The sequence below is a fragment of the Neomonachus schauinslandi genome, chromosome 3 (genome assembly GCF_002201575.2).
Source record: "Neomonachus schauinslandi chromosome 3, ASM220157v2, whole genome shotgun sequence".
Lineage (NCBI taxonomy): Eukaryota > Metazoa > Chordata > Mammalia > Carnivora > Phocidae > Neomonachus > Neomonachus schauinslandi.
In genome coordinates, this window is record NC_058405.1 from 141,948,147 (window position 1) to 141,972,838 (window position 24,692).

The 24,692-nt window shown below is 37.9% G+C and overlaps 1 protein-coding gene across 1 annotated transcript in view; it reads left to right on the forward strand.

The window, feature by feature from the left end:
- The window catches only part of ITGA4 (integrin subunit alpha 4), a 75,725-nt gene that overhangs the window by 35,763 nt on the left and 15,270 nt on the right, over positions 1-24,692 (forward strand). Inside the window, exons 15-17 of the mRNA XM_021702989.2 lie at positions 2,339-2,493; positions 14,721-14,870; positions 17,055-17,131. Of these exons, the coding sequence (XP_021558664.2) occupies positions 2,339-2,493; positions 14,721-14,870; positions 17,055-17,131 (382 nt within the window). The remainder of the gene's footprint in view (positions 1-2,338; positions 2,494-14,720; positions 14,871-17,054; positions 17,132-24,692) is intronic.

Genomic DNA, 24,692 nt, shown 5'->3' on the forward strand with positions numbered 1-24,692 from the left:
CTGTATTAGGGTGAGCTAAACTGAGCTTCATAGGTAAGATCTCTTTAGAATAGAAAGAACATTCTCACAGCTTCTCCTCCATTTAACTGGGCTCCTTCTATAGCTGAAGCTGGCTTAAGTTGGAAGTCCTGAGAGGGAGAAGAGTCTTTTCTTTATATTTTATCCTTTGAGTAACTGAAGAAGCTTATCTCAAATCTAGATGCTGATTCCAATTTCCATAAATAACACACATCTCTCAAAGATTTTCTGTGACTGTCAGCTCCTGAGAGCCACGTCCTTTTCTCTTTACATAGGTAGCTCTCAGTTAGCTGCTCTGGAGAAGGTAGCATTGATCTGGCTCATGCAAAATTGTGGTTAATGTCAAATCACATACATGTGACTCTGTGTATATTACATTTTTTCTAGCAGGTTATGTTCCTGTTTATGTTATACTTAAGCTAATATTAGAATGACTAATGAAACTAGCCAATGGTAGGGGAGAAGCATACCCAGGTTTTTTATTTGGACGTTAATAATATATACAGTTCATGAGCCACGCAAGACCTATCAAGAGTTGATTGTATTTGTGACCCTGTGGGCTCTCATCATCCAAACATGAAGGGCAGCAAATACACTGAACCAAACTATGGGTACATAGTTTCAGAGGTCTCAGTCCGAATTAGCCTGTAATGAGAAGTACAGAATGAGCCTAGTAGATCTACTTTAGATCAAACTCATTTTTAAAAGTGCACTGCCGAAGTCCTGGCTAGAGCCACCGTGGTAGGACAGTGGGCAAAACCTTAATCTAAGGTTACAGATCGGAGAAGTGCTAATGTCAGAGCATGGCCCCAGGAACACGGTAACACGGTCACACTGATGGATTATCTGAACGATACACGTTAAGTAGATACGACTGTTTCTCTTATGCAAAACCAGTGCTTGTCCGACTACCAATTCCATTGTGACCAGACATTTTTAAAAATCGTTGAAAACAAATATATGAAACTCATAAATAATCACAACATTGTTACAAATACAAGCTTTACAGTTGCATAAAATGAGTCCTTGGGAGAAATAATTCACATGGTAAGCATGTTTATAAAACGAGGATGTTTTGCCACTTACTACAAGTGGGTTTTTATTTACCTTTTTTTAATTTACTTTTTGTGTGAACGCACGGTGATGAATTGTAGATCATTGTTTCAGTTGCAGCCAAGCCTCTGAGGCACTGAATCTCAGCTATTGTAATTTTGAAGCCAATTGACTTGGACTTTGTTATTTATTTTCTAAATAAAAGTAAGGTTAAAAAATTGATTTGAAGTTTGTAGGAGTATTACGGGTTTTATACTTCTGTTGCCTTGAAATTAGTAGATAAAATCCTTCTAGAAGAGTAAGTTACTCCTCAAATGTGAACGAACACTTCAGGAATTAAATAAATCCTTTAAAATATCATTTATGAATTATTGCACCTATATAATGAGCTGATATCTCAGCAAACTATTAGATGTAGCTTGTTTTGCAAAGAACCCTTTTAGATTTAAAAAATGGCTCTTTCTTGGTAATATCTGGCTTGGAATTTTTTTGGTTGCTTGTTAATTTTACTTAGATCTTTGCTGGTTGAAAATATTCATTAGCAGATGATTATTTACTATGTCAGATTTGAAGTAAATCTTACCAGACTGCCAGAATATTGAGAGAATGTCAGTATTTTGCACAAATCAACACTGGAAGTTCAAACTGGAAACCAGTGAGAACACAGAGGAGATTAATCAGGGTCCAGGACTGGAAAAGGAGACACCTTTGAGTAAACTGTTGATATAGGTTTGTAATGTTCACATTACATTTTAAAAAATAATAAATAGCAACCTCTCAAATCAGAAACAAACAGAAAGAAATGAACCTAACCATACACAAAATTAGTTATGTAACCACACAAGATAGAATTATCACAAGTGGCGTTTGAGTGTAGTGTTCTGTCTATGCTTCCTTAGTTAGATATTCGAAGGACATAAAGGACTCCAGAGAAATCTGAAACTTTGCTCAGAACTTTTATTAGGAGTCACAGTTTTAGTATTATAGTTTTGAAACGTTTATATGTAGGAAGATTAAGTAAATGAAGATGTTAATAGTTAAAAAGTGGAAACCAGAGAGAAGTTTGTAAATTTTTTATAACAATTTTAACAATCAGTATTTTTAAATCGTTTCCTCTTCCATATTTTAGGCTAGTTTTTAAAAGCCTTTTAATGAAGAGAATTTAAGATACTTCTAGTGTTGGGATATAATTTTGACTATTTTCACTTAAAAATAATGCTTTTAGGGAATTATTTATATTAATTGCAATTCTCTCTGCATTTTGCAGTTTTGTTTTATAACCTGAGTCTGGATGTGAACCGGAAGATAGACTCTCCATCGAGATTTTACTTTTCTTCTAATGGAACGTCGGATGTGATCACAGGCAGCATAAAAGTGTCAAGCAGAGGAGCTAACTGCAGAACACATCAAGCATTTCTGCGGGTAATGTAAACTCATTTTTATGAATGAATATGTAAACTTCAGTATTATCACTATAGTAAAAATCTTACTGCGTTGGTATCCTTTTATAAAATGTGGTTACGAGCAAGTGTGATGCCCGCCTAAACTAGCTGACCTGTTCGTTGTTCCAGAGTAAAAATGTTTAACAGTCTTGTGACCTGGATCATCCAGGGTCCACTTCTTGCATCTTCTTTATTTCACATTTATCACACTTGACTGCATCACTCTTTTTTAAAGATTTGCCTTTCCTTCCTACAATTGCTATCTCCGTATCCCTGTTTATACACTTCCCGAGAAATGCACGGAGTGAGTAGCACTGCTGAGCCTCAGATCTGTTCCCCTAGTAGGGTTTTTTTTGGTGGGGGGAGGAAGCAGGGAAGTTCGTTTGTTTTTCATGTGACTCTAGTGAAGCAGAATCCACCATGACTGCTTTTGGATCAGGCCTTTGTCCCCCGTGCCAGCAGATGTCAGTGGGAACCTGCACAGTTGCAGTGTGTGGGCATCATCTGTGGGCCAGGACAATGGCTCTCAGGATGTTTGGGGGTATGTCCTGCCAAAGCACAGCCAGTTTCATCTTTCTTTCATTAAAACACTCATTCCCAGACCGATCGTCCCATTCCTTGCCTTGGTCAACATTTTTTTCACATGAAGCAGTGCCAGGTCTTTCTCATCAGGGAATGGTGTACTTCATGAGAGAATCTATTGTCACAAAAAAGCCCAACTATTCCCGGGAGCCTTTTCTGGGATTTCAAATGGTTGCCTCAGCTTAGAACTTAATTTTCCCTGAGATACTTATTCCAAGCAAATGCAAACAAACATCAAGACTCTAACACTATTAAATGCTAAGAGTAATAATCCCTATGCTCTTTCCTCATTTCCCTTAACAGTTTTTATTGTCCTACTAGAATAAATCTATTAGGTGGTCGAGAGCCAGAAGTATAGATGCTATTAATGTAACCATTATTTATATGGTAGGGATTAAAGAGGGTTTGTTTGTTTGTTTGTTTTTAAATCCTATATAGCTGTGATTTTACTTAGGTTAGTCAATTTTGGAGACTATCATTGAGACCATTTTCAAGGCAGTAAAAGGGCCAACATTAGACATTCACAAAGAAACGTATTGTGTTGAATTTATATCAATGACAGGAAATTGACCTGACTTCTTTAGCCCTTTGTTCCTTGGCATTGTTCCAACAAGTAAGGGTTCATCAAAATTTTACATTTTCAGCAGAATAATTTGCAGTGAAAAGGACAATTTAGCAGAGACTTCTGTGTTATCGACGCTTACTTATACTGTTACCCTGGTATGGATGGCAGCAGGTTACAGCCATTGACTTTCGACCATACTGTCAATACCAGACAAAAGCACTTGTCTCTGGGATTGGTACCTAGTAGCGTTTTTTTTTTTGTTTTTTTTAAAGTGAAACCATTATTAAAATTAAAACAGCTCTAGTTGTGATTCGGGAAGATAGGGAAATATAATGAGTGCATTTTCCACCCCCACCAGCATGGTAGCAGGAGGTATTCAGAAACATGGACATTACTATGCTTCTACAGTCCAAAAGGTTGGGACAGAAATGGATACTCTTCTGCCATCTTAATGATAGTAGAAAAGATGAGCAGGAGTCAGGATGCCTGGATTGTCCCTTTGTTCCATAAACCTTGCCCCATATCAGGAGTGTTAATGGGCATATTCAGCATCCCTTACAGTGAAATGAGGTGGCACTTGCTAATTATGTAGCCAGGCCCACAGCCCCTACTTCTAAGAAGACTCTGCTTGCCGGTTGGGCACATTTTCCTTGTGTAGTTGTTCCCTTTGGTCATACCAGTGAAGCTCCACCTCTCCATCCACACAATTAATTCCATAGGTATTTGAGTACCAATGTTGCATCAGGTTCCATTTGAGACACTTGCGTATAGTAGTGAATGAAATATAAAAAAGATCTACCCTCTGAGTTTACAGTCTAGTGGAGTGAGACAAACCACGTGATAAACATGAAATTTTATACCATTTTAGAAGATACGGGTGATTGAAAAAGGAGAAAGGGCAGAGTACAGGAAACTGTGGAGTGCTGGGAAAGAAATGAAGGGTGCGTTTTATTTATTGAAGTATAATTAACATACAGTGTTATATTAGTTTTAGATGTTGAATATAACAATTTAACAATTTTATACATTAGTGCCCACCATGATAAATGTATTCTTTTTTAAATTTTGACTCCAGAGTAGTTAACCTACAGTGTTATATTAGTTTCAGGTGTACAATATAGTGATTCAATAGTTCCACGTATTACTCGGTGCTCATAAGACAAGTGTACTCTTAATCCCCTTTATCTGTTGCACCCATGCCCCCAACTTCCCTCTCTCTATTCTCTGTATTTGAGTCTGTTTTTTGTTTCTCTCTTTTTCTTTGTTAGTTTTGTTTTTTAAATTCTATAAATGAGTGAAATTGTATGGCATTTGTCTTTATCTGACTTATTTTATTTAACATTATACCCTGTGGTCCATCCATGTTGTTGCAGATGGCAAGATCTCATTTTTTTTTATGGCTGAGTAATATTCCTCTGTGTGGGTGTGGGTGTGGGTGTGTGTGTAAGTGTATACACAACATCTTTATCAGTGGACACTTGGGCTGCTTTCCTCTCTTGGCTATTGTTAATAATGCTGTAGTAATAGGGGTGCATATTTTTTTGAATTAGTGTTTTCATTTTCTTTGGGTAGATACCCAGTAATGGAATTACTAGATCATACGGTAATACTATTTTTAATTTTTTAAGGAACCTCCATACTGTTTTTCCACAGTGGCTACACCAGTTTGCATTCCCAACAGTCCACAAGGGTTCCTTTTTCTCTACATCATCGCCGATACTTGTTATTTCTTATCTTTTTTATTCTAGCCATTCTCACAAGTGTAAGATTCTGATTCTAGCCATATCTATCTCTTGTGGTTTTTTTTAAAGATTTTATTTATTTATTTGACAGAGAGCGAGAGAGCACAAGCAGGGGAGCAGCAGAGGGAGAGGGAGAAGCAGGCTCCTGGCTGAGCAGGGAGCCCAATGTGGGGCTTGATCCCGGTTCTAGTAGTTTTTTGGTAGAGTCTTTAGAGTGTTCTATATATGGAATCATTTCATCTGCAAATAGTGAAAGTTTAACTTTTTCCTTACCAATGTGGATGGCTTTTATTTCTTCTTCTTGTCTGATTGCTGGGTAGGACTTCCCATACTATGTTGAGTAAAGGTGGTGAGAGTAGGCATCCTTGTTTTGTTCCTGTTCTTAGAGGAAAAGCTTTCAGTTTTTCTCCATTGAGTATAATTTTAGCTATGGGTTTTTTACATATGGCCTTTATAATGTTGAGGTATAGTCCCTTTAAATCTACTTTGTTGGGAGTTTTTATCATGAGGGAATGTTGTACTTTGTCAGATGCTTTTTCTGCATCTGTTGAGATGATCATACAGTTTTTATCCTTTATCTTATTGATTTGATGTACCACATTGATTGACTTGTGAATATTGAATCACCATTGTGTCTCTGGAATAAATCCCACTTGATTGTGATAAATGATTTTTTTAATGTATTAATGAATTTAGTTTGCTAATATTTTGTTGAAGATTTTTCATCTATGTTAATCGTGGAAATTGGCCTATAATTTTCTTCTTTTGTAGTGTCTTTATTTGGTCTTGGTATCAGGCTAATGCTGGCCTCATAGAATGAATTTGGAAGTTTTACTTCCTCTTCTATTTTTTGGAATAGTTTGAGAAGAATAGGTATTAACTCTTTAAATGCTGGGTAGAATTCACTGTGAAGTCATCTGGTCCTGGACTTTTGTTTGTTGGGAGTTCTTTGATTACCGATTCAATTTCACTGCTAGTAATCGGTCTGTTCAAATTTTCTATTTCTTTCTGATTCAGTCTTGGAAGGTTACATGTTTCTAGGAATTTGTCCATTTCTTCTATGTTGTCCAATTTCTTGGCATATAATTTTTTCATAATATTCTCTTATCCTTTGTATTTTTGTGGTGTCAGTTTCTCCTTTTTCATTTCTGATTTTATTTTTGGTCTTCTCTCTTATTTTTTTCTTGGTGAGTCTGGCCTAAAGATTTATCAATTTTGTTGAACTTTTCAAAGAACCAGCTCCTGGTTTCCTTGATCTTTTCTATTGTTTTGTGTTGTTTTGTTTTTTTTGTTGTTGTTTGTGTTTTTTTGTGGTTTTTTTTTTTAGTCTCTATTTCATTTGCTTGTTCTCTGATCTTTATTATTTCCTTCCTTCTACCAATTTTAGGTTTTGTTTGTTCTTGTTTTTCTAGTTCCTTTAGATGTAAGGTTGAGTTGTTTGCTTGAGTTTTTTCGTTTCTTGAGGTATGTCTGTATTACTATAAAATTTCCCTCTTAGAACTGCTTTTGCTGCATCCTAAATATTTTGGACAGTTGTGTTTCCATGTATTTTATTTCCTTTTTGATTTCTTGGTTTGCCCATTCATTGTTTAGTACCATGTTGTTTAGCCTCCATGTGTTTGTGCTTTTTTCCAGTTTTCTTTTCTTTTTTTAAAGATTTTTGAAAATTTATTTATTTGAGAGAGATAGCACAAGTAGGCAGAGCGGCAGGCAGAGTGAAAGGGAGAAGCAGGCTCTCTGCTGAGCAGGGAGCCGGATGCGGGGCTCCATCCCAGGAGCCTGGGATCATGACCTGAGCCGAAGGCAGGCGCTTAACCGACTGAGCCACCCAAGCGCCCCTTTTTTCCAGGTTTCTTGTAACCGATTTCTAGTTTCATATTCTTGTGGTCAAAAAAGATGCATGATATGATTTCAGTCTTATTAAAATTTATTGGGACTTGTTTTGTGGCCTAACATGTGATCTCGCCTGGAGAATGTTCCATGTGCACTTGGAAAGAATGTGCATTCTGCTGTTTTTGGATGGAATGTTCTGTATGTATCTGTTAGGTCCATCTGGTCTAATGTGTCATTGAAAGCCACTATTTCCTTATTGATTTTCTGTTCGGAATGTCTGTCCAGTGATATAAATGGGGTGTTAAAGTTCCCTGCTATTACTGTAATCCCATCAGTTTCTCCCTTTTTATATGTTAATAATTGCTTTATGTATTTTGGTGCTCCCATGTTGGGTGCATAGATACAATTGTTACATCTTCTTGATGTATTTTCCCTTTATATAGTGCCCTTCTTTCTCTCTTGCAACAGTCTTTGTTTTAAAGTCTATTTTGTCTGATAGAAGGATTGCTGCTGTAGCTTTTTTTTTTTTCACTTGCATGTATGTATATGTTTTTTATCCCTTCATTTTCAGTCTGCATGTATCTTTAGGTCTGAAGTGGGTCTCTTATAGTCAGCATATAGATGGGTCTTGTTATTTTAATCCATTCAGTCACCCTCTGTCTTTTGACTGAAGCATTTAGTCCATTTGCATTTAAAGTAATTATTGCTGGGTATGTATTTATTGCCATCTCATTACGTGTTTTATGGTTGTTTTTAAGTTCTCTGCTCCTTTCTTCTCTTGCTCTCTCCCCTTGTGGTTTGACGACCTCCTTTAGTGTTATACTTGGATTTCTGTCTCTTGATTTTTGTATATCTATTATAGGTTTTTGATTTGCAGTTACCATGAGGATCATATATAACATCTTAAGTATATAGCAATCTGTATTAAGTTGATGGTCATTTAAGTTTAATCCCATTCTAAAAGCACTACATTTTTACTCCATCCTCCACATTGTATGTATATAATGTTATATTTTCCATCCTTTTTTTGTGAGTTTCTTGACAGATTTTGTAGATAAAATTGATTTTACTCCTTTTGTGTTTTAACCTCCGTATTGGTTTCATAAGTGATTAATCTACTACCTTTATTGTGTGATTGCATCTACCTTTGAAATTGTTCCCTTTCATAATTTTCTTTTTTTTTAATTTTATTATATTATGTTAATCACCATACATTACATCATTAGTTTTTGATGTAGTGTTCCATGATGCATTGTTTGCGTATAACACCCAGTGATCCATTCAGTATGTGCCCTTCTTAATACCCATCACCAGGCTAACACATCCTCCCACCCCCCTCCCCTCTAGAACCCTCAGTTTGTTTCTCAGAGCCCATAGTCTCTCATGCTTCATCTCCCCCTCCGATTCCCTCCCCTTCATTTTCCCCTTCCTACTATCTTCTTTTTTTTTTTTTTTTAACGTATAATGTATTATTTATTTCAGAGGTACAGGTCTGGGATTCATCAGTCTTACACAATTCACAGCACTCACCATAGCACATACCTTCCCCAAATGTTTAATTTTTTACACCTTACAGTGTTTTATCTATTGAAATTCTCTTTTATTAGATGTCACTTTGCCCACGATGAAAATGTTTTCTCATCCATATACATATGTGACAATGAATCTCTGTCTTTGCTATATTCATATATACAACTTGAGTAGATCTTAGTGATTTCTTAGTACAAGTTCTTAGAACATGGGATAATTTTGAGGCTGCTTTGATTTAGGGAAACTCAATTAACAATTGGCAGCAGTTTTTAGAAATGTCTGAGCAGCTGTGGTGGAGTGAGACTTCCCTTAAGGCTTTTATAGATGATATTTCTTGGTTGATCTTGATGGAATCTCTACATCAAAATATTCAGTGATGTTTGAGAAGAGAAGATGATTAGTAAAGTGGGACAACAATAAAGTAACAAGATTCTCACCTTGCTTGCAACATTTCCAGTAAAAGCTAGAAATATGTAGCTTACTCATCAGACCAGGATGCCTGTCCCCATGGATATTCGGAGATCCAGGGAGTTCAGTGGCTTTAGCATGTTGTATAATTATGAAATCAACCCACCCACATATACAGTAGATTAGTTCATTATTTCCCTTGATTTCTCAAATTTCTAGATTTTTGGATTTCTGAGGTAAAGGAATTTTATTTTGTTACATAAGTTCTGAAACCCGTCTTTTTCAATAATAACTGCAAGGAAATGAATGTATGTTTGATTAGTAAATTTGTTTTATTTGTATTTTATATGTCTACATTGTTAAGCTATACAAGCACATAGCTCAATCTACACAGCAGACTATGGACAGATCCATATATGAATACTTTTCTGCTGAAAATCTAAGTACAAGCAACCTATACAACGATCCTGACGTTATGGTAGTCAAGAGGTGGATTGATTATTCCAGCATTTGTTAATTCTTTGCTAGTTTGCAAGGTCTTTGAAGACAGAATACTACTTTTTGCATGTTTGTATTCTTCTTAGAGGTAATACGAGTCATTACATGAGGTAGAAATCAATAAATATTTTTAAAATTTATGGATGATATGTTCTCAGTGCTATTTAAAGAATTCTGTAAGGGAAAATCTGAGAATGTTCTATTAGTGTTATGGTTAGAGCACCTGTTTTGGGGGTGCTGTCTCTTCTCAGGGTGTTAGTAGTGCCAGATGTGGACAGTTCTCCACTTCGCGAACCAAGCTTACTAGCTGGAGTGGTTAGCATTACAAGTGGTGGTGCTGGCTTCAGTTGCAGTCCATGCCTCTGCCTTTCCTTCTCCCTCCCCAACCCATTTCCCACCTTTGTACCAGAAGGGTATTCCAGAATCATAAATCTGACCATATTCTTTGCTTGAAATTCCTCTGTGTAAGACTTTCTCATCCTCTTTTGACTGTGGATTGTGTGGCCCTCCTTCTTCTGTACTTGTGTATACATCCATCAGAATGCTCATCTGGCACACTGTGTGTGGATTTATGGGTTATGGATTGTGACATAGCTATTGACTTGCAGTTTTGTATCCCCAGGGTCTTCCTTCGACACAGCAGACCCATGAATAGATACGTTGAAATGTCTATACCTCAATATCATTTCTCATTCAGTAAACTTTATAAATATTTCTGGCTCCACCCCCTAGGTTTTTTACTGCATACACACAGTAAGAGGACATGGGCCTATGGGCTCAGTTCTCAAGTGGCCGTAAATAAGAATTTCTGTAAAAGTCCAACAAGAAGGCGGACTTTGAGTAATTTCAGACATGTGCTCATTTGCACACTTGTGGGTTGCCTTATTTTATGTAATTGTCCATAAAAATGTGGCATGGAATCTTCATTATTTTTAACATAGATAGCATATGCCCATCCAAATGAAAAATTTTAAGCAAATCTACTTTTTCCCTCGCCAATACTTAATTAGTCACTACAATACATTTTTTATATTCTAGCCTTTGTCTTTAGGTAGAGCTGTTAAAGTTAAATAAGTGTGAATATCTGTCAAATACAGTTCTTGCAAGAGTGCACGTACATTTTATATGTTGTGAGAAAATCGTAATTAATAGCTAATTAGGATAATGAAAGTAATATACACCAGATGTAGAGAAGACCTTGTGGAAAATTAGTATGAATTAGATAACATGTGATTTGGTCAAAGCAAGCTTGTTGAGAAGAATTAAAACAGTGGACATGTGGAGGGACAATCAGTGGCTGTCTAGCTTCTACACCTAGGGAATAATTTAATCAAGTTTGCTATTGTAATACTCAGGGCTTCAAGCTGTTCCATTTTCACAAGTTGATAACTTGGGATTTGGGCCTTGATTTGCAGCATTCCTATATGGTCAAAGTTTCATGTTGAGAGGATCACTTATCAAGTAATTTAATAAAATCATCTCCATGTATAGGAATGGAAAAGTAATAAGAGATCCCCTGTACTCTGATTCATGCTCCAGATCTTCCAGGTACCAATTAATTAGTACAAGTCTAATACTTGGTATCTAACTCATTTCCTACTTAATGTTCATTGACTGGCAATGGTCTGATTTTCTTTTTTTTTTTTATTCCTTCCAGTTGTTCACCTGAATTTCTTAAACTCAAATTCATTTCTTGATTGGTTGATGTAGATATATTTTGAAGCAGCATATATATAATAAGTCAATATCTAACATCTCTTAAGATCTTAAGTGCCAGGCATTATACTAACTATTTTACAAACATCATGCCACTGAATTCTCCTAACAATAGGTATAAGTATCATAAGAATTGTCTTTATTTCCATTTTCAGATGAGGCAACTGAGCCATTGACAAGGTTACACAGATAGTAAGTGTTGCACTTGAGATTTGAACCCCAGTCCTGTACCTACTATATACATATATTGATAGTTATAAATAATGTAAAAAAAATTTTCATCTTTTTTATTTACATAAAGACATAGAATAGATGTTGTTGGGGTGCTTGGGTGGCTCAGTCGTTTGGTGTCTGCCTTCGGCTCAGGTCATGATCCCAGGGTTCTGGGATCGAGCCCTGCTTCGGGCTCCCCGCTCGGCGGGAAGCTTGCTTCTCCTTCTCCCACTCCTCCTGTGTTCCCTTTCTCGCTGTGTCTCTCTCTGTCAAATAAATAAATAAAATCTTTAAAAAAAAAAAGATGTTGTCTTTTATGTGATAAATCATCTTGATTAATTTACTTCATTGATTTTTATCAAGTTACTACAGCACAACCATCTGTATTACAGGCTTTTTTTTTTTCTTACCCATTAGGGATTGCTAATTGATGAGCTTTACAAATTATCTGTTCTTTGTTTGCTTTTAGGCAGTAATGTTTAAGCCATATTCCAATCTTGAAATGCCCATAGGTAATAAAAACCTGGCCTACTAATGTTACTGGGAGTTCTGTTAATGACAAAGTCATGGATCGACTCAGGAACTGAATAAATATAAACCTCAGTTATGGTTTAAGGTAATATGTCTAGCCCTGGTGCAAACACTTGAGTCTCTTTAAGTGGTCAAAATGAACTTAGTTGAATTTCTTTTTTAAAATGAGAAGAACGAGGGTGCCTGGCTGGCTCAATTGGTAGAGCGTGTGACTCATGATTTCAGGGTTGTGAGTTCGAGCCCCATGTTGCGTATAGAGATTACTTAAAAACAAAATATTAAATAAATAAATAATAAATCGAGAAGAACCTATAGATTGAAATGGGTATTTGAAAAGTCGAGTCAAACTGTGATGTAAAGCTCGGACATCAAAGTATAGTAACAATTTTAGTATCAAAAGAAAAGAAAAAGAAAAGCAAAAACTGCATAGTTCAATGTAGATAGAACTAACTGATTATTAACTGCCTTCTCAAATCCTGAGATCATTTCTATGTTTAATTTTTGTGGTGCTTAAGATACTTGTTTTATATAGATTTGCCATCATGTCTTGTTTCATGAAATTTAATTCTCCTGAATTCTGATATAAATCCTCATAGATTACTTTATCAGTAAAATCTTACTTGCCCACCTACTTAGATAACGAGAAAAAGAAAGGTGTCTATTTTGTTCGGTAGACTTTGAAAATCTCATTTCTGTCTAGAGAGGGCAGGGTTAAGTGCTCTCTAAGAGGTACCATGTTTTATGCATTACTGATTTTTTTTTTTCCATAGACGTGAGATTCGAGAACAACTGCTTTCAAAGTTACTTTCCTGTTGGCTATTTTACTGTTTGTGTATATATGTATGTTAGCAAATAATTTTGATAGTATGTGGTATGTTCTTCACTGGAAGGCTAGTGAATAATCAAAAAATAATTTTGAAGTACATGAGAAGATATTTTTAAGAGGGAAAAATAATGCCTGCATGTAGAAATTCACATAGATTAAAATATGTGAATTGACAATCAGTGTAATGAACTCAAGAGCTGTTTCTCTGGGGGCAGAACACAAGAAATTTTAAAAATCATTCAAAAAAGGGATGCCTGGGTGGCTCAGTCGGTTAAGCAGCTGCCTTGGGCTCTGGTCTTAATCTCAGGGTCTTGGGATTGAGTCCCACATAGGGCTCCTGCTCAGTGCGGAGCCTGCTTCTCCCTCTCCTCCCTGCTTGTGCTCTCTCTCGCTATCTCTCTCTCTCTTGCGCGCGCGCGCGCTGTCTCTCTCTCTCGCTATCACTCTCTGTCTCGCTAGCTCTCTCTCTCGCTAGCTCTCTCTCTCGCTAGCTCTCTCCTTTGCTAGCTCTCATGGGCGCGCGCACTATCTCTCTCTTTCTCTCATTCCTGCCCGCACTATCTCACTCTATCTCACTCTCTCTTTTGCTATCTCTCTTGCTATCTCTCTCGCTATCTCTCTTTATCTCTCTCTCTCTCCCTATCTCTCTTGCTCACTATCACACTCGCTCACTATCTCCCTTGCTCGTGCTCTCAAATAAAATCTTAAAAAAATCATTCAAAAAGGCTTTTTGACCACATGATTACCAATGAGAAATGCTGTGTAAAAATCAGTAAGATATTAAATTTAAAAGAATATCATGCAGAATGGATAGCAGAATGGATCCCTAATGGGTACAATTCCTGTATAATTGATAAATAATCCAAGAACTTTCCTTGTGAAGTGTAAAAGCACAATAAACTTAGAAAAATTGTAACTAATAAAATTCAGTAAAGTGACTAGGATAAAAGATTAAATATATAAAACAAATAACTTTCCCACATACCACTTGTAACCTCCTTAAAAATATAATTGGAAAAGCTCCATAAAGAATAGGAAAAAAAGGGGCACCTGGGTGGCTCAGTCGTTAAGTGTCTGCCTTAGGCTCAGGTCATGATCCCAGGGTCCTGGGATTAAGCCCCGCATCGGGCTCCCTGCTCAGTGGGAAGCCTGCTTCTCCCTCTCCCACTCCCCCTCCCCCTCCCCCTGCTTGTGTTCCCTCTCTCGCTGTTTCTCTGTCTGTCAAATAAATAAATAAAATCTTAAAAAAAAAATAGGAAAAAAGGATATGTTTCATAATAGGAAGTCAAATGAATCAAATTGAATTAAAATGTTACTGAGACATATAAAAAGAAAACTCAAATAAATTGAGATATCCTATTTCTACAAGTTTACTACAGGGAAATGTTAAATAAAATAAAATGCTGATTAGTACTTCAGAGTGATTTACAAATGCTTATGTCAAGTGATAAAAAGTATGCATAGAAAATATTATGAAAGAAAACATGTCCAAATGTAAAACTATGTAACTATTACAGGATGGCTATTTTTTTATTGTTATACTCTTTTTGTATTTTTTCTAATAAACATGCATGCTTTTGTAATGTGAAAAAATATACACATTCAGTGTATTTTAACAATTTAGATGAAAAGGTAATACTTCCTTTACCTTTTCCTTGTTGTTTGACTTTAATGCAGGAATGGAGGAACTTTCTATATATGCTTTTTTTTTTTAATTTACATGATTGTTTTTATTTTTAACTTATGGTTTTAAATTTCCTTAGAAAGATGTGCGGGACATCCTCACCCCAATTCAGATTGAAGCTGCTTACCACCTTGGGCACCATGTCATCAGTAAACGAAGTACAGAAGAATTCCCACCACTTCAGCCAATTCTCCAGCAGAAGAAAGAAAAAGACGTAATTGAAAAAACAGTAAGAATATTTTCCTTATTCAAAACATGATGTGCATGTAACTAAAGTAATTTTTTTTTGTAACAGTGCCTAATTCTGGGGAAATGAATTATCTTTCTGAATTTTTAAAGAAAATTTTATGAATTTTTTAAATATAAAAAGATTTATGGTATGTTTTGTTTTCCACTTTTCTTTATTTTTTTATATTCCCTTTAGGATATTAAACTGAATATTTTAAAATACGCATTTAGTCCCAGCAATGGCTTACCATATATATGAGATGTTAATTTTCTTTCCTTGATTCCTTGCCCATGAGGAAAATATATTGCTAGGGAGCTCTCACAATGACAGTGAGTCACATTCATGAGGTTTATCTTCTCCTTTTTCATTTTCTGCCTCCTTCTCTCTCATTTTGTCTCCCTCTCATTCACTCTACCCAGATTCATCCAGTCTTGGTAGGCAAGTCCCCTTGCTGGCTTTTAATCCTTTATAAACATAAGTATTTCTGTTACACAACAATTTCTCCTTCAAATTCAACCATAGCCTTTACTAAAGCCACGTCCCAGGATCCATTGCATTTTGAGATGGATCTTGCATTCTAACCAGTGAACAGCCTTCTCTAACGTATTCCAGAGTATCTCCCTTTCACTTGCAGTGTGTTTATTCCCAGGAGTCCAGTTGTCTGGACCTTTACTGTCCAATAATGCAAAGACCTAGTCAACAGGATGTTTGGGGGCATGGTAAAAACATTCACTAAAGCATTTGCTAATGGCACAAGGAATGTAAAAGGCAGAAGGGACACTCCAAGGGCTAGTTAGCATCCTGTCTAGACAAGTTGCTCCTAAGTCACTTGAAGGTCTTTGAGCTTACAATCATGACTCTCTAGTCTAGAATGCTAGATCCAGTGAACATAATACCTTAAGGCAAGTTTTCACAATACACTTAATGTATCTGTGGAAGTCAGTGTTTTCACCCCTCTGTTGAACTTTAGTTGTCAATATCAACTATTCTTAACTATGTTTAATAACGAAAAATGCAGTGTTGTAAGTACATAAACCCAAACCCTGGCAATTTGTAATTACATTAGAATAAAACTCTACCAGAGTGCCTGGGTGGCTCAGATGGTTAAGCGCCTGCCTTCAGCTCAGGTCATGATCCCAGGGTCCTGGGATCGAGCCCTGCATCGGGCTCCCTGTTCAGTGGGGAGACTGCTTCTCCCTCTGCCTCAGCTGCTCCCCCTGCTTGTGCTCTTTTGTGCTCTCTGTCAAATAAAGAAATAAAAATCTTAAAAAACAAAAAAAAAAAATAAAACACTACCTTTTGATTTTTAAAGCACCATGCTTTACAGATAAGAGTGATAGAAAAAAAAAAAATCATATTTACCTAATCATTTAGAGAAGGATTTACGCTTCCTTTCTGCTTCACCAGGTCAAGGCAGGCTGTAGTCAGACGTGCTATTTGACAACATGCTAGTCATTTCCCATTTAATGAACCAAGCTCCTTCTCTGACTTTCTAGATTTCTCTTAGCATCTCTCCACTTCCCCCTATTCCTCTCAGCTTCCTTTTTCTCTCTCTGCACTCTTTCTTTGTCTATCTTATACCTCAGGTTTTCCCATATACCTTTTCGTTCTCTGGGTCCTATTAAAATGCTCCAAGTTAAATAAAGTCTGGAACCCTGAAGATTAAATGCATTTAATTTTGTTCAATGTATCCTCAAAGTAAAATTTCTAAATTTCTACATTTTATTGTTTCCAATAAATAGAAGCCCATTGTCCTACCATCTGTGAAAAGTAAGTGCCATGTTTATTTGTAATAAGTGGATCAAACTGTAGCACCAGAAAATTGAGAGGAACTCAGGAAAGAATATCTTGGCAGCACAAGTTTTAAACACTGACCTTTAAAACTTTACCTCAATTTAATTAAACTCATTTTTTTCATAACAATTATAAAAGAAACAATAATTTTTTCCATTTAACAAATTTAGGCCTTCAATTTACCTATTGGGAGAATCAGTTCCTTTAGCCCTACAGTTGTCATTTGGACCTGTGACTAATCCTCAAATTAAACTCTTCAAAAGGAACAAAATATGGCATTATCAATTTTGTTTCATTTTTCTCATGTATCATAGATGTCTTCTTAAAAAAGTAGAAGTATCCCAAATTGTTGAACTACCATAAAAAAATACTGTCATATTTTATTTCCAGATAAACTTCGCAAGATTTTGTGCCCATGAAAATTGTTCGGCTGATTTACAGGTTTCTGCAAGAATTGGATTTTTTAAGTAAGTATAGTTTACTGTTACTCACCAAGATGGGCAATGGGTGTGTGCTTGTGGGTTCTAAAAAGAAAAGGACCAAGAACTACCCCTCAGGGATTAGCAGCATTCAAAGAATTGAAAAAAAACACTCTCCTGAAAGAGATTAAGTGATCTATATGTCACTCACACATAGATACTCAGAGGTGACCAGTTTTTGAAGAATGAGAACATGCGAGCACCAAGATTTTATAAAGCATGTTTTAATCTCCTGACCTCTCAGAAAATATTTCCAGATTTAATTGTGCTTGGGTTATCATGATTGTAGGTATGTTTTAGACATATGTAGGTGCCTATTAATAGAGTTTTGGTGGCAAAATGAGCTAACGTTCACTAACATATAATGCTTAGTTTTTTTTATCATCCAAAAACTGGTTACATAAGTCAGACTGATGTACAAAGCAAAAGAAATCCCTAAAGGTGTATGACAACATTTGAAAGGGAATAAACCACCTTGCTTGTCTAAATTCTTAGAAGAGGGAATAGTTAAAAGAAAATACATGTGTTATGCTAAGATACATAGGTACTATGCCTACCCAGCACACAGTGAAAATTAGATAAATGTTGGCTACTGTTACTATTTTTTCATGGGAAATAAACCACTGCAATTTTGTATCACATCTAAATACCCTATTTTGAAATTGGTCTGCATACTAGAGGGAAGATGTGAAAAATGAGGACCAGAGAGAGAATCCATACTGAGGTTGAGGGCTGATTGGGTACAGGAAGTAAAAGAGGGGAAGGAGGCATCAGTGACAGGACAGGAAAATGGGAAACTATTTTGGGGAGGCGGGGATATGAAGGAAACAAGTTTAAATTGGGGCATGTTGAATTTGGTGGGATTTCTATATGCAGCTTTCCACTTGAAAATCTAGTTCAGGGTTGTATTTGGAAGTTGTCTACACATTAGCGATTTGTGAGCATGTGGGGGACAGGGGTGAGGAATGTGTGGAAATGTGAATTCCATGGAGAAAAGAGCAAAGGATCAAGTTGGGGAGGGGACAGTTTTATTTAATGATCTTAGCAAGAAGAGGGAGTCCCTGGAGGAAAGTGCAAAGGTATCCTCAGAGAACTAAGAAAACCAAATCCATAGTGAAAGAGCCAGTGGAAAATACAGAAAAAGGCACTTAATATTGTAAAATTTTGTAGAGAGATCAGCTAGCACAATGCCTGGGGAAAGGTCATGGGAATTGGCATTTAAAATGTGACTGGTGGGTGAGAAAAGGATGTTCCTGGCAACTTTTAAGATGGAAATTTCAGGGCGCCTGGGTGGCTCAGTTGGTTAGGCGACTGCCTTCGGCTCAGGTCATGATCCTGGAGTCCCTGGATTGAGTCCCGCATCGGGCTTCCTGCTCGGCAGGGAGCCTGCTTCTCCCTCTGACCCTCCCCCCTCTCATGTACTCTCTCTCTCTCATTCTCGCTCTCTCAAATAAATAAATAAATAAATCTTTAAAAAAAAAAGATGGAAATTTCATTGCAGTAGTAGTCAAGTGAGAGTCCGTGTTTAAAGGGAAGAAGAATATACTGGGGACGAGTAGGTTCAACTGAAGAATTTTTATGTAGTGATGAAATTTGTTATTTATTTAATCATGGGAAGACACGCGCACGTGTGAGGGTCAGAGGCGGAGAAAAAACTAAATTGAAGAGGGAAATGTCCTTGAAGCCTGGGAGCACTTTTCAGACTCTACCAGAACGCTCCTCCGAAGCATCCGACCACTGCTCACTTCACCTTTGGCACATTTTTCGCTTTAAGTTCCACGTTGCCATCAAACTCACGTTCCCCTCCGACCTCTCTAGCTCTTTCTCAGTTGTCTTTTGAGGATCTTTGATTTTGGCTCTCTTGGATTCCTAAACCATCCTCTCATCCCTTTCTCACACCCTCCCCGCATTTTCCCTGGGTAATCATGCCCACAGCTGTGACCTCACCTGGCCTGTCTACACTGCTGTGGCTCGGATCAGTATCTGTTTCACACCCACACATGCAACTGTCCATTAGACGTGTCCTCCTGGGTGCCCCGTCACTATCCACCGGCGACAAAACCATTAGTCCCCAAAGCCAACAACCTGGAGCTCAACCTGTGTTCTCTCTTTCTTATCCCTGACATACAATAAATTCCTAAGTTCTGTGACACTACCACTTACAGGTGTATTTTAAATATCCGTCATGCTTCTCTCTCTCTCCACCGCTCTTGCTCCACACCAGGTGCTCAGTATCCTACCTGGGTCACCAAGCTTTCCCACTTTCTGGGCTTCTGGCCTCTGATTTTACATTATTCTAATTCCTCGACTGTGGTATTTCCAGAGTGTGAGCTTTGTAACATACATTCTGATAACAGGGCTCCATGCGCTCATTAAAACTTTAAACTCCTTAATGCTCTTTCTCAACCATGCCATGGGACTTTTTTCCATCGATGACAGATACCTGTTGTTTGGCCATGCATGCTTCCCGAGCCTATCTTTTTGTTCCTCCCACTTATCTACCTGATTAACTCTCATTTGTCTTATAAATCTCAGCTGTTTTTCTGTGTCTCCAGCTATAGGAACCCAAGTCCTGTGACCCTAGTCTCGTTGCAATGACCCTCACCACCATTATTATCTGTCTCCACACTATCCTGTGAGCTGCATCAGGACAGCTTTCTGTCTTTTCATCTTAGTGTCCCCAGTGCCTAATACAGTGTCTGGAATGCTATAGGTGACTAATGTTTGTTTGCTGAGAATGGAACAAGGTCCTAAGGAAATGGCATAAAATGCAGTCAGACTCAGGTGGAGGAGTTAGCCTTAGAGAGAAGTTAAGATTCTCTACCTTGAGCTAGGAAATTATGAAAAGGTGCTTGACATAGATTAAGAAATCTCAATGTGGCAGGAAGGGAAATACAGAGAATTCAGGGATGGCCAGGATGAAAAGCGAGTTAATATATGGAAAGTGAGGGCTTTGAGGATGGATTTGGGAACTTGAAGGGAATGGGAAAAGATTCAAAATAGCTGTTAAGATAAACGGGATAGGAATGAGTAAAAAGGTTGACAAACAGTGTTGAGTACCCTGCTGGGGTGGGATCACATATGGCAGAGAATAAATTAATTCTTTTCACTTAGGCAATGCCAATATAGCCTTGAGCATCCACAGTTAAGGGCCAAGAAGCCCTAACCTATTTGATTTATAATTGGACTTTATACTTAAATTATCCAGATTGGCTGCTCAGAGAGTCCAAAAACAATGACTCCTTAACTACTTTGTACCCCAGCGTGTAATGTGGTGCCTTTGTTGAGTTATTAGATGAATAATTTACAACCTTTCCATTCATGTATTTATTTACTTCCTCAAATGCTTAGTTTTCTTGGTGTTTTTGCTGTCACAGGCCTTTGATAAGAAGAGCTGTGTGGGTGAAAGCTTATCTAAGCTACAAATAAGTAGCGTTTTCATTTTCTTCAATCAGACACTCCCACTGTCCCCTTTGTCATCTTTCTCTGCAACCGCATGGCCTATGAAAAAATGGGACAGTGAAGTTTTTTTTTAAGATTTTATTTATTTGACACAGAGAGAGAGAGACAGCGAGAGAGGGACCACAAGCAGGGAGAGTGGGAGAGGGAGAAGCAGGCTCTTTGCTGAGCAGGGAGCCCCTCGATCCCAGGACCCTGGGATCATGACCTGAGCCGAAGGCAGACGCTTAACCACTGAGCCACCCAGGTGCCCAGGACAGTGAAGTTTATGTGAAAATATTACTAAGAATGGTTCTTTTCTGAAGAATGAAAATACATCTTAATAAGATATGAAATAATTTGTCTTCAGTACATACTTTCTCACAAGAAATTATATTACCTACTTTTTTTTCTTTTTTTTACTTTGAAGTGATAATATTTCTTGAAGTCTGTCAAATCCATTATGATTTTAAATGGCAGCCAGTGGTGGGGACACCAGTGTCTCTGAAAGTGTGCTCTTTGAGTCACCTTCATGAGAATCACCTGGAATGCTTAACAGAAAAGCGGTTTTCTAGGCCCCAGACCATCCAAATCAGAATCTATGGGCACCAGTCCAGAAGTCAGTATTAATATGGCTACGAGTGGTTTTTATCAAACTAAAATCTGGGAAGCAATGTGGTGGTGGTTAAGAGTTTCAGATCTAGAGTCCAGCTAACCTGGTTCAAGTTTATCTACCATTTATTAGCTGAATGGACTTTTTAGAGAAGCCTTTTCACCTCCGTAAACCTCTTTCTTCATTAATCAAAAGGTAAAATAGTACCTACTCTATAAGATTGTTTCAAAGATAAAATGCAATACTGCAAACCAAGTGCCTAGCACAAAGCCTAAAATACATGAAGGTTCGTAAAAGTTATTTTTGTTAACATTGTTATTGGGATGTGGGTAGACCTTGATTTAAAAAAAAAAAAAGTTTCAGTTTGGCCATAAAATGAAATAACTGCCGCTGAATCCTCAACATTTTCTGCATGTGGACTGGTGGTTTCTCCAGAGTTGAATGTTTCTTTCTGTCCCAAGAAAGCCGCTGATGGACTGGGTCAGTAGTTGGCTGTTTTGTGAGGTTTGAAGTGGCATGGATGCCAGGGAAAAGTGTAAGTCCCACATCTTTTGCATCAACTAGGAAAGTTACAGGCTATCTCTGTGAGGTAAATAACTTATTTGAGGAATTTTCACATGAAAACTCTTCATCAAGCTCTAGGCCCCCAGGGAAGGGTTCCGACAAACTGCTCTGCCTTGTAATAAATTCTGCTCTATCAGACAAAAATATGCCTCTCCCACGTAGAAGTCCTCTCTCCCTGCTCGGGAATAGTAAGCATGTGTGACGCTTGCTCTGCACATTCTCCTGGTTGTACCTCCACGGGCACTAAGGGCATTTCATGCCTCTGAGCTACAGCCCTGCTTCAGGTCAATGCATTTCCTCAGCAAAGAACACGAGTTTCTGAGAACTGCCATAACAGACTGCCCACAGCCAACCAAGCAGCGCACACGCACTCTGTCTCATGTGCTCATTAACTTGAGGCTTCTTCCTGGAGGTCTAAATTCTCAGGACAACCAGCCCCAATCGTCTGGGCTTGCATAAGACGAAGATGAGCAAATATTATTTTATCAAGATTACAAATACAATAGCAGGTATTAGCCATTGTATAGAAGTTTAAAATCAAGTCTTTCATATAGATGACTGATCTGGATGACGCTGCTTCCCTTCTTTACCGCAGTCATGCGTCCCTGGTAAACGATGAAGGCTTTTCCTGAGCAAGTGCGTTATGTTAGGACTGCTTTAAAGTGCAGGTAACAATACTTGATGAATCGTGACTTAAATAATAAAGGCACTTAACTGTTTTCGCATAATAAGCAGGAGGTGGCTACAGGCTTAATGGTCAGCTACCAAAATCTGGACATGCATGGTTATCTTTCCAGTTTTCTTGGCTTTTCCCTCCTGGTCCCCCAAAGGCTGCAGCAGCATCAAGGTTGCCAACAAAAGAAAAGGGGCAAGAGCAAAATTCTGTGTCCACTTGAGGCTGCCTTCTGGGAAGGGAAGCACCTTGGCAGACCACTTACTCTGATTTACAGGACCTTGTCATGTGCTCATTCCTGAATTATCATAGATCAATCATAAGTCATTCCCTGAAACTGAATGAAGGGCTTCTCATCTGCAATAGCACAGGAGTACTGCCTTCTGCTGAATAATCTGGGGTTCTTCTAGCAGCTAAGAAGGGAAGTTACTCTTGGGTAGATAGTGCGCAATGGGCAATATCTGCCACTATGCTGTTTGTCCCCAAAAAAGCAAGTCTATCAAAAGTATCCATTTTTCAATTGGAGATGGTAGGAATATATGCCTCACTGATCTCAGAGTCTTGAAAGTTGAATTATATCCTTATACATTAAAACATGCTAATTACTAATTGTATCATCCACTCTATGTTCTCTATGTTCTCCTGCTCTACTCCTTGGGACCTCAAGGAGTCTACCTTTTTTCAATGCGATCTCCTGAAATGTCAATTAACGGACATATTCTAGTTGATGAGAATTTTCCAGTATTTTCTTTTTCCCTGAAGTCAGTAGCAAAAAGGGCACGATTTCACATGGGCCTGAAGGCCACTTGCTGCAGCCTAGTTTTTTGTCAAATAAATGACTACCGGGCCTCGACACAGGTACATCTCTGTTTGCATTATATTTTGTTCTAGCATCTTGATTAAAAACATGTTAGCTATGAAGCCCTAATTCATCTTATCAAGGCAAACCGCATTCATTATCCTAAGACATGAGGAGAATTTCTTGCAAAATAAAACAATATTGTTCACTTAGGGAAACCATAGAGCCTGCTGCCGAAATCCATCATTTTTCTATTCTTCCTCTTTCACTTATTAAGTTATGATTCTGTATGTACACAGTACCCTGATTTGCTTAAATTATGTGGATTCTGGGCTGCTTTGTAAATTTCAAGAGTGCATTATGCATGCTTTAATGAAGAATGAACCACGATTCCCGGGGAAAGCTCGGGTTCAGACTTGTCGCACTTCCAGATGTGCACCTGGTCCTTTCTTCTGAAATCACATAAAAAGCTGGTGGGTATCTTTCTGGCGGCACCCGGTTAATGAAGCCAGATACAGTAAGACATATATTTTTAAAAGTAGAATCGTAATTATGGTAATGTGGCAAAATAACTTAAAAATGGAAAATAAACCGGGAGTCTGGCTGCTGAAATGGGAGCACTGTGTTTCTCCTTAATTTGCTGTTGTCTTGGAACCTAGCTGTTTATGCAGTGCTGTCACCTTCTGTTGCTTGTCTAAGTGCCAACTTCTTTCCCAAAGGTGCTCAGTGACTAATGCTTTGGTTACCAGCCAGAATATTTTATAAATGTCTATTTCTAGGCAGCTCTTCCACAAGTCTTAATTAAACTTTAATGTCAAGCTGAAGTTCACTTTTAGAACCTCTTAGGTTCCTTCAGTTGTAACATGATTGTGGATCAGTAAGGGGAGTGCAGGACCACCGTGTTCTCGCACATTTACTTGTGCGGCCAAGCAGATGCGTACTTAGGGAACACAAAGGTTTGCAACACGGGCATGAGGAAATCACAGGTGTTCCCTGAAATGGTGGGCGAAAGAGCGTGCTGTCACTGAGTCCGGTTCCTCCACCCTAAAAGGATAGCCGTGGCATAGGATTACTGGTCTGTTAATTATTACACATCCTTCCAGAAGAGATCCAGGGTCCCACACCCAGGGATCAGAAGCTAGAGATGCTGCTATGCACCCACATGTTCTTCGTTCCTTCCTCCTCGATGTCTCCAATACCAACCCAGGAACTCTGAGGTCTGGGGGGGGGGGGGGGGCGGAAATCGTCTTCTCTGATGCTGCATCTGATGCCACCCGAAATAACAAAGCCTCTATCATTGTCAGAATGATCAGATTTTAAAGATAATGATGTCCTGTTGTGTGCTTATTTTGAAACTAATTATACTTCTCAGATGTTTCCACGGCAAAGCCAGCAAACTTTTTCCATGAAGGGAGAGTTAGTAAATATTTTAGGCTTTGTGGGACAGAGGTCTGACTAGGCT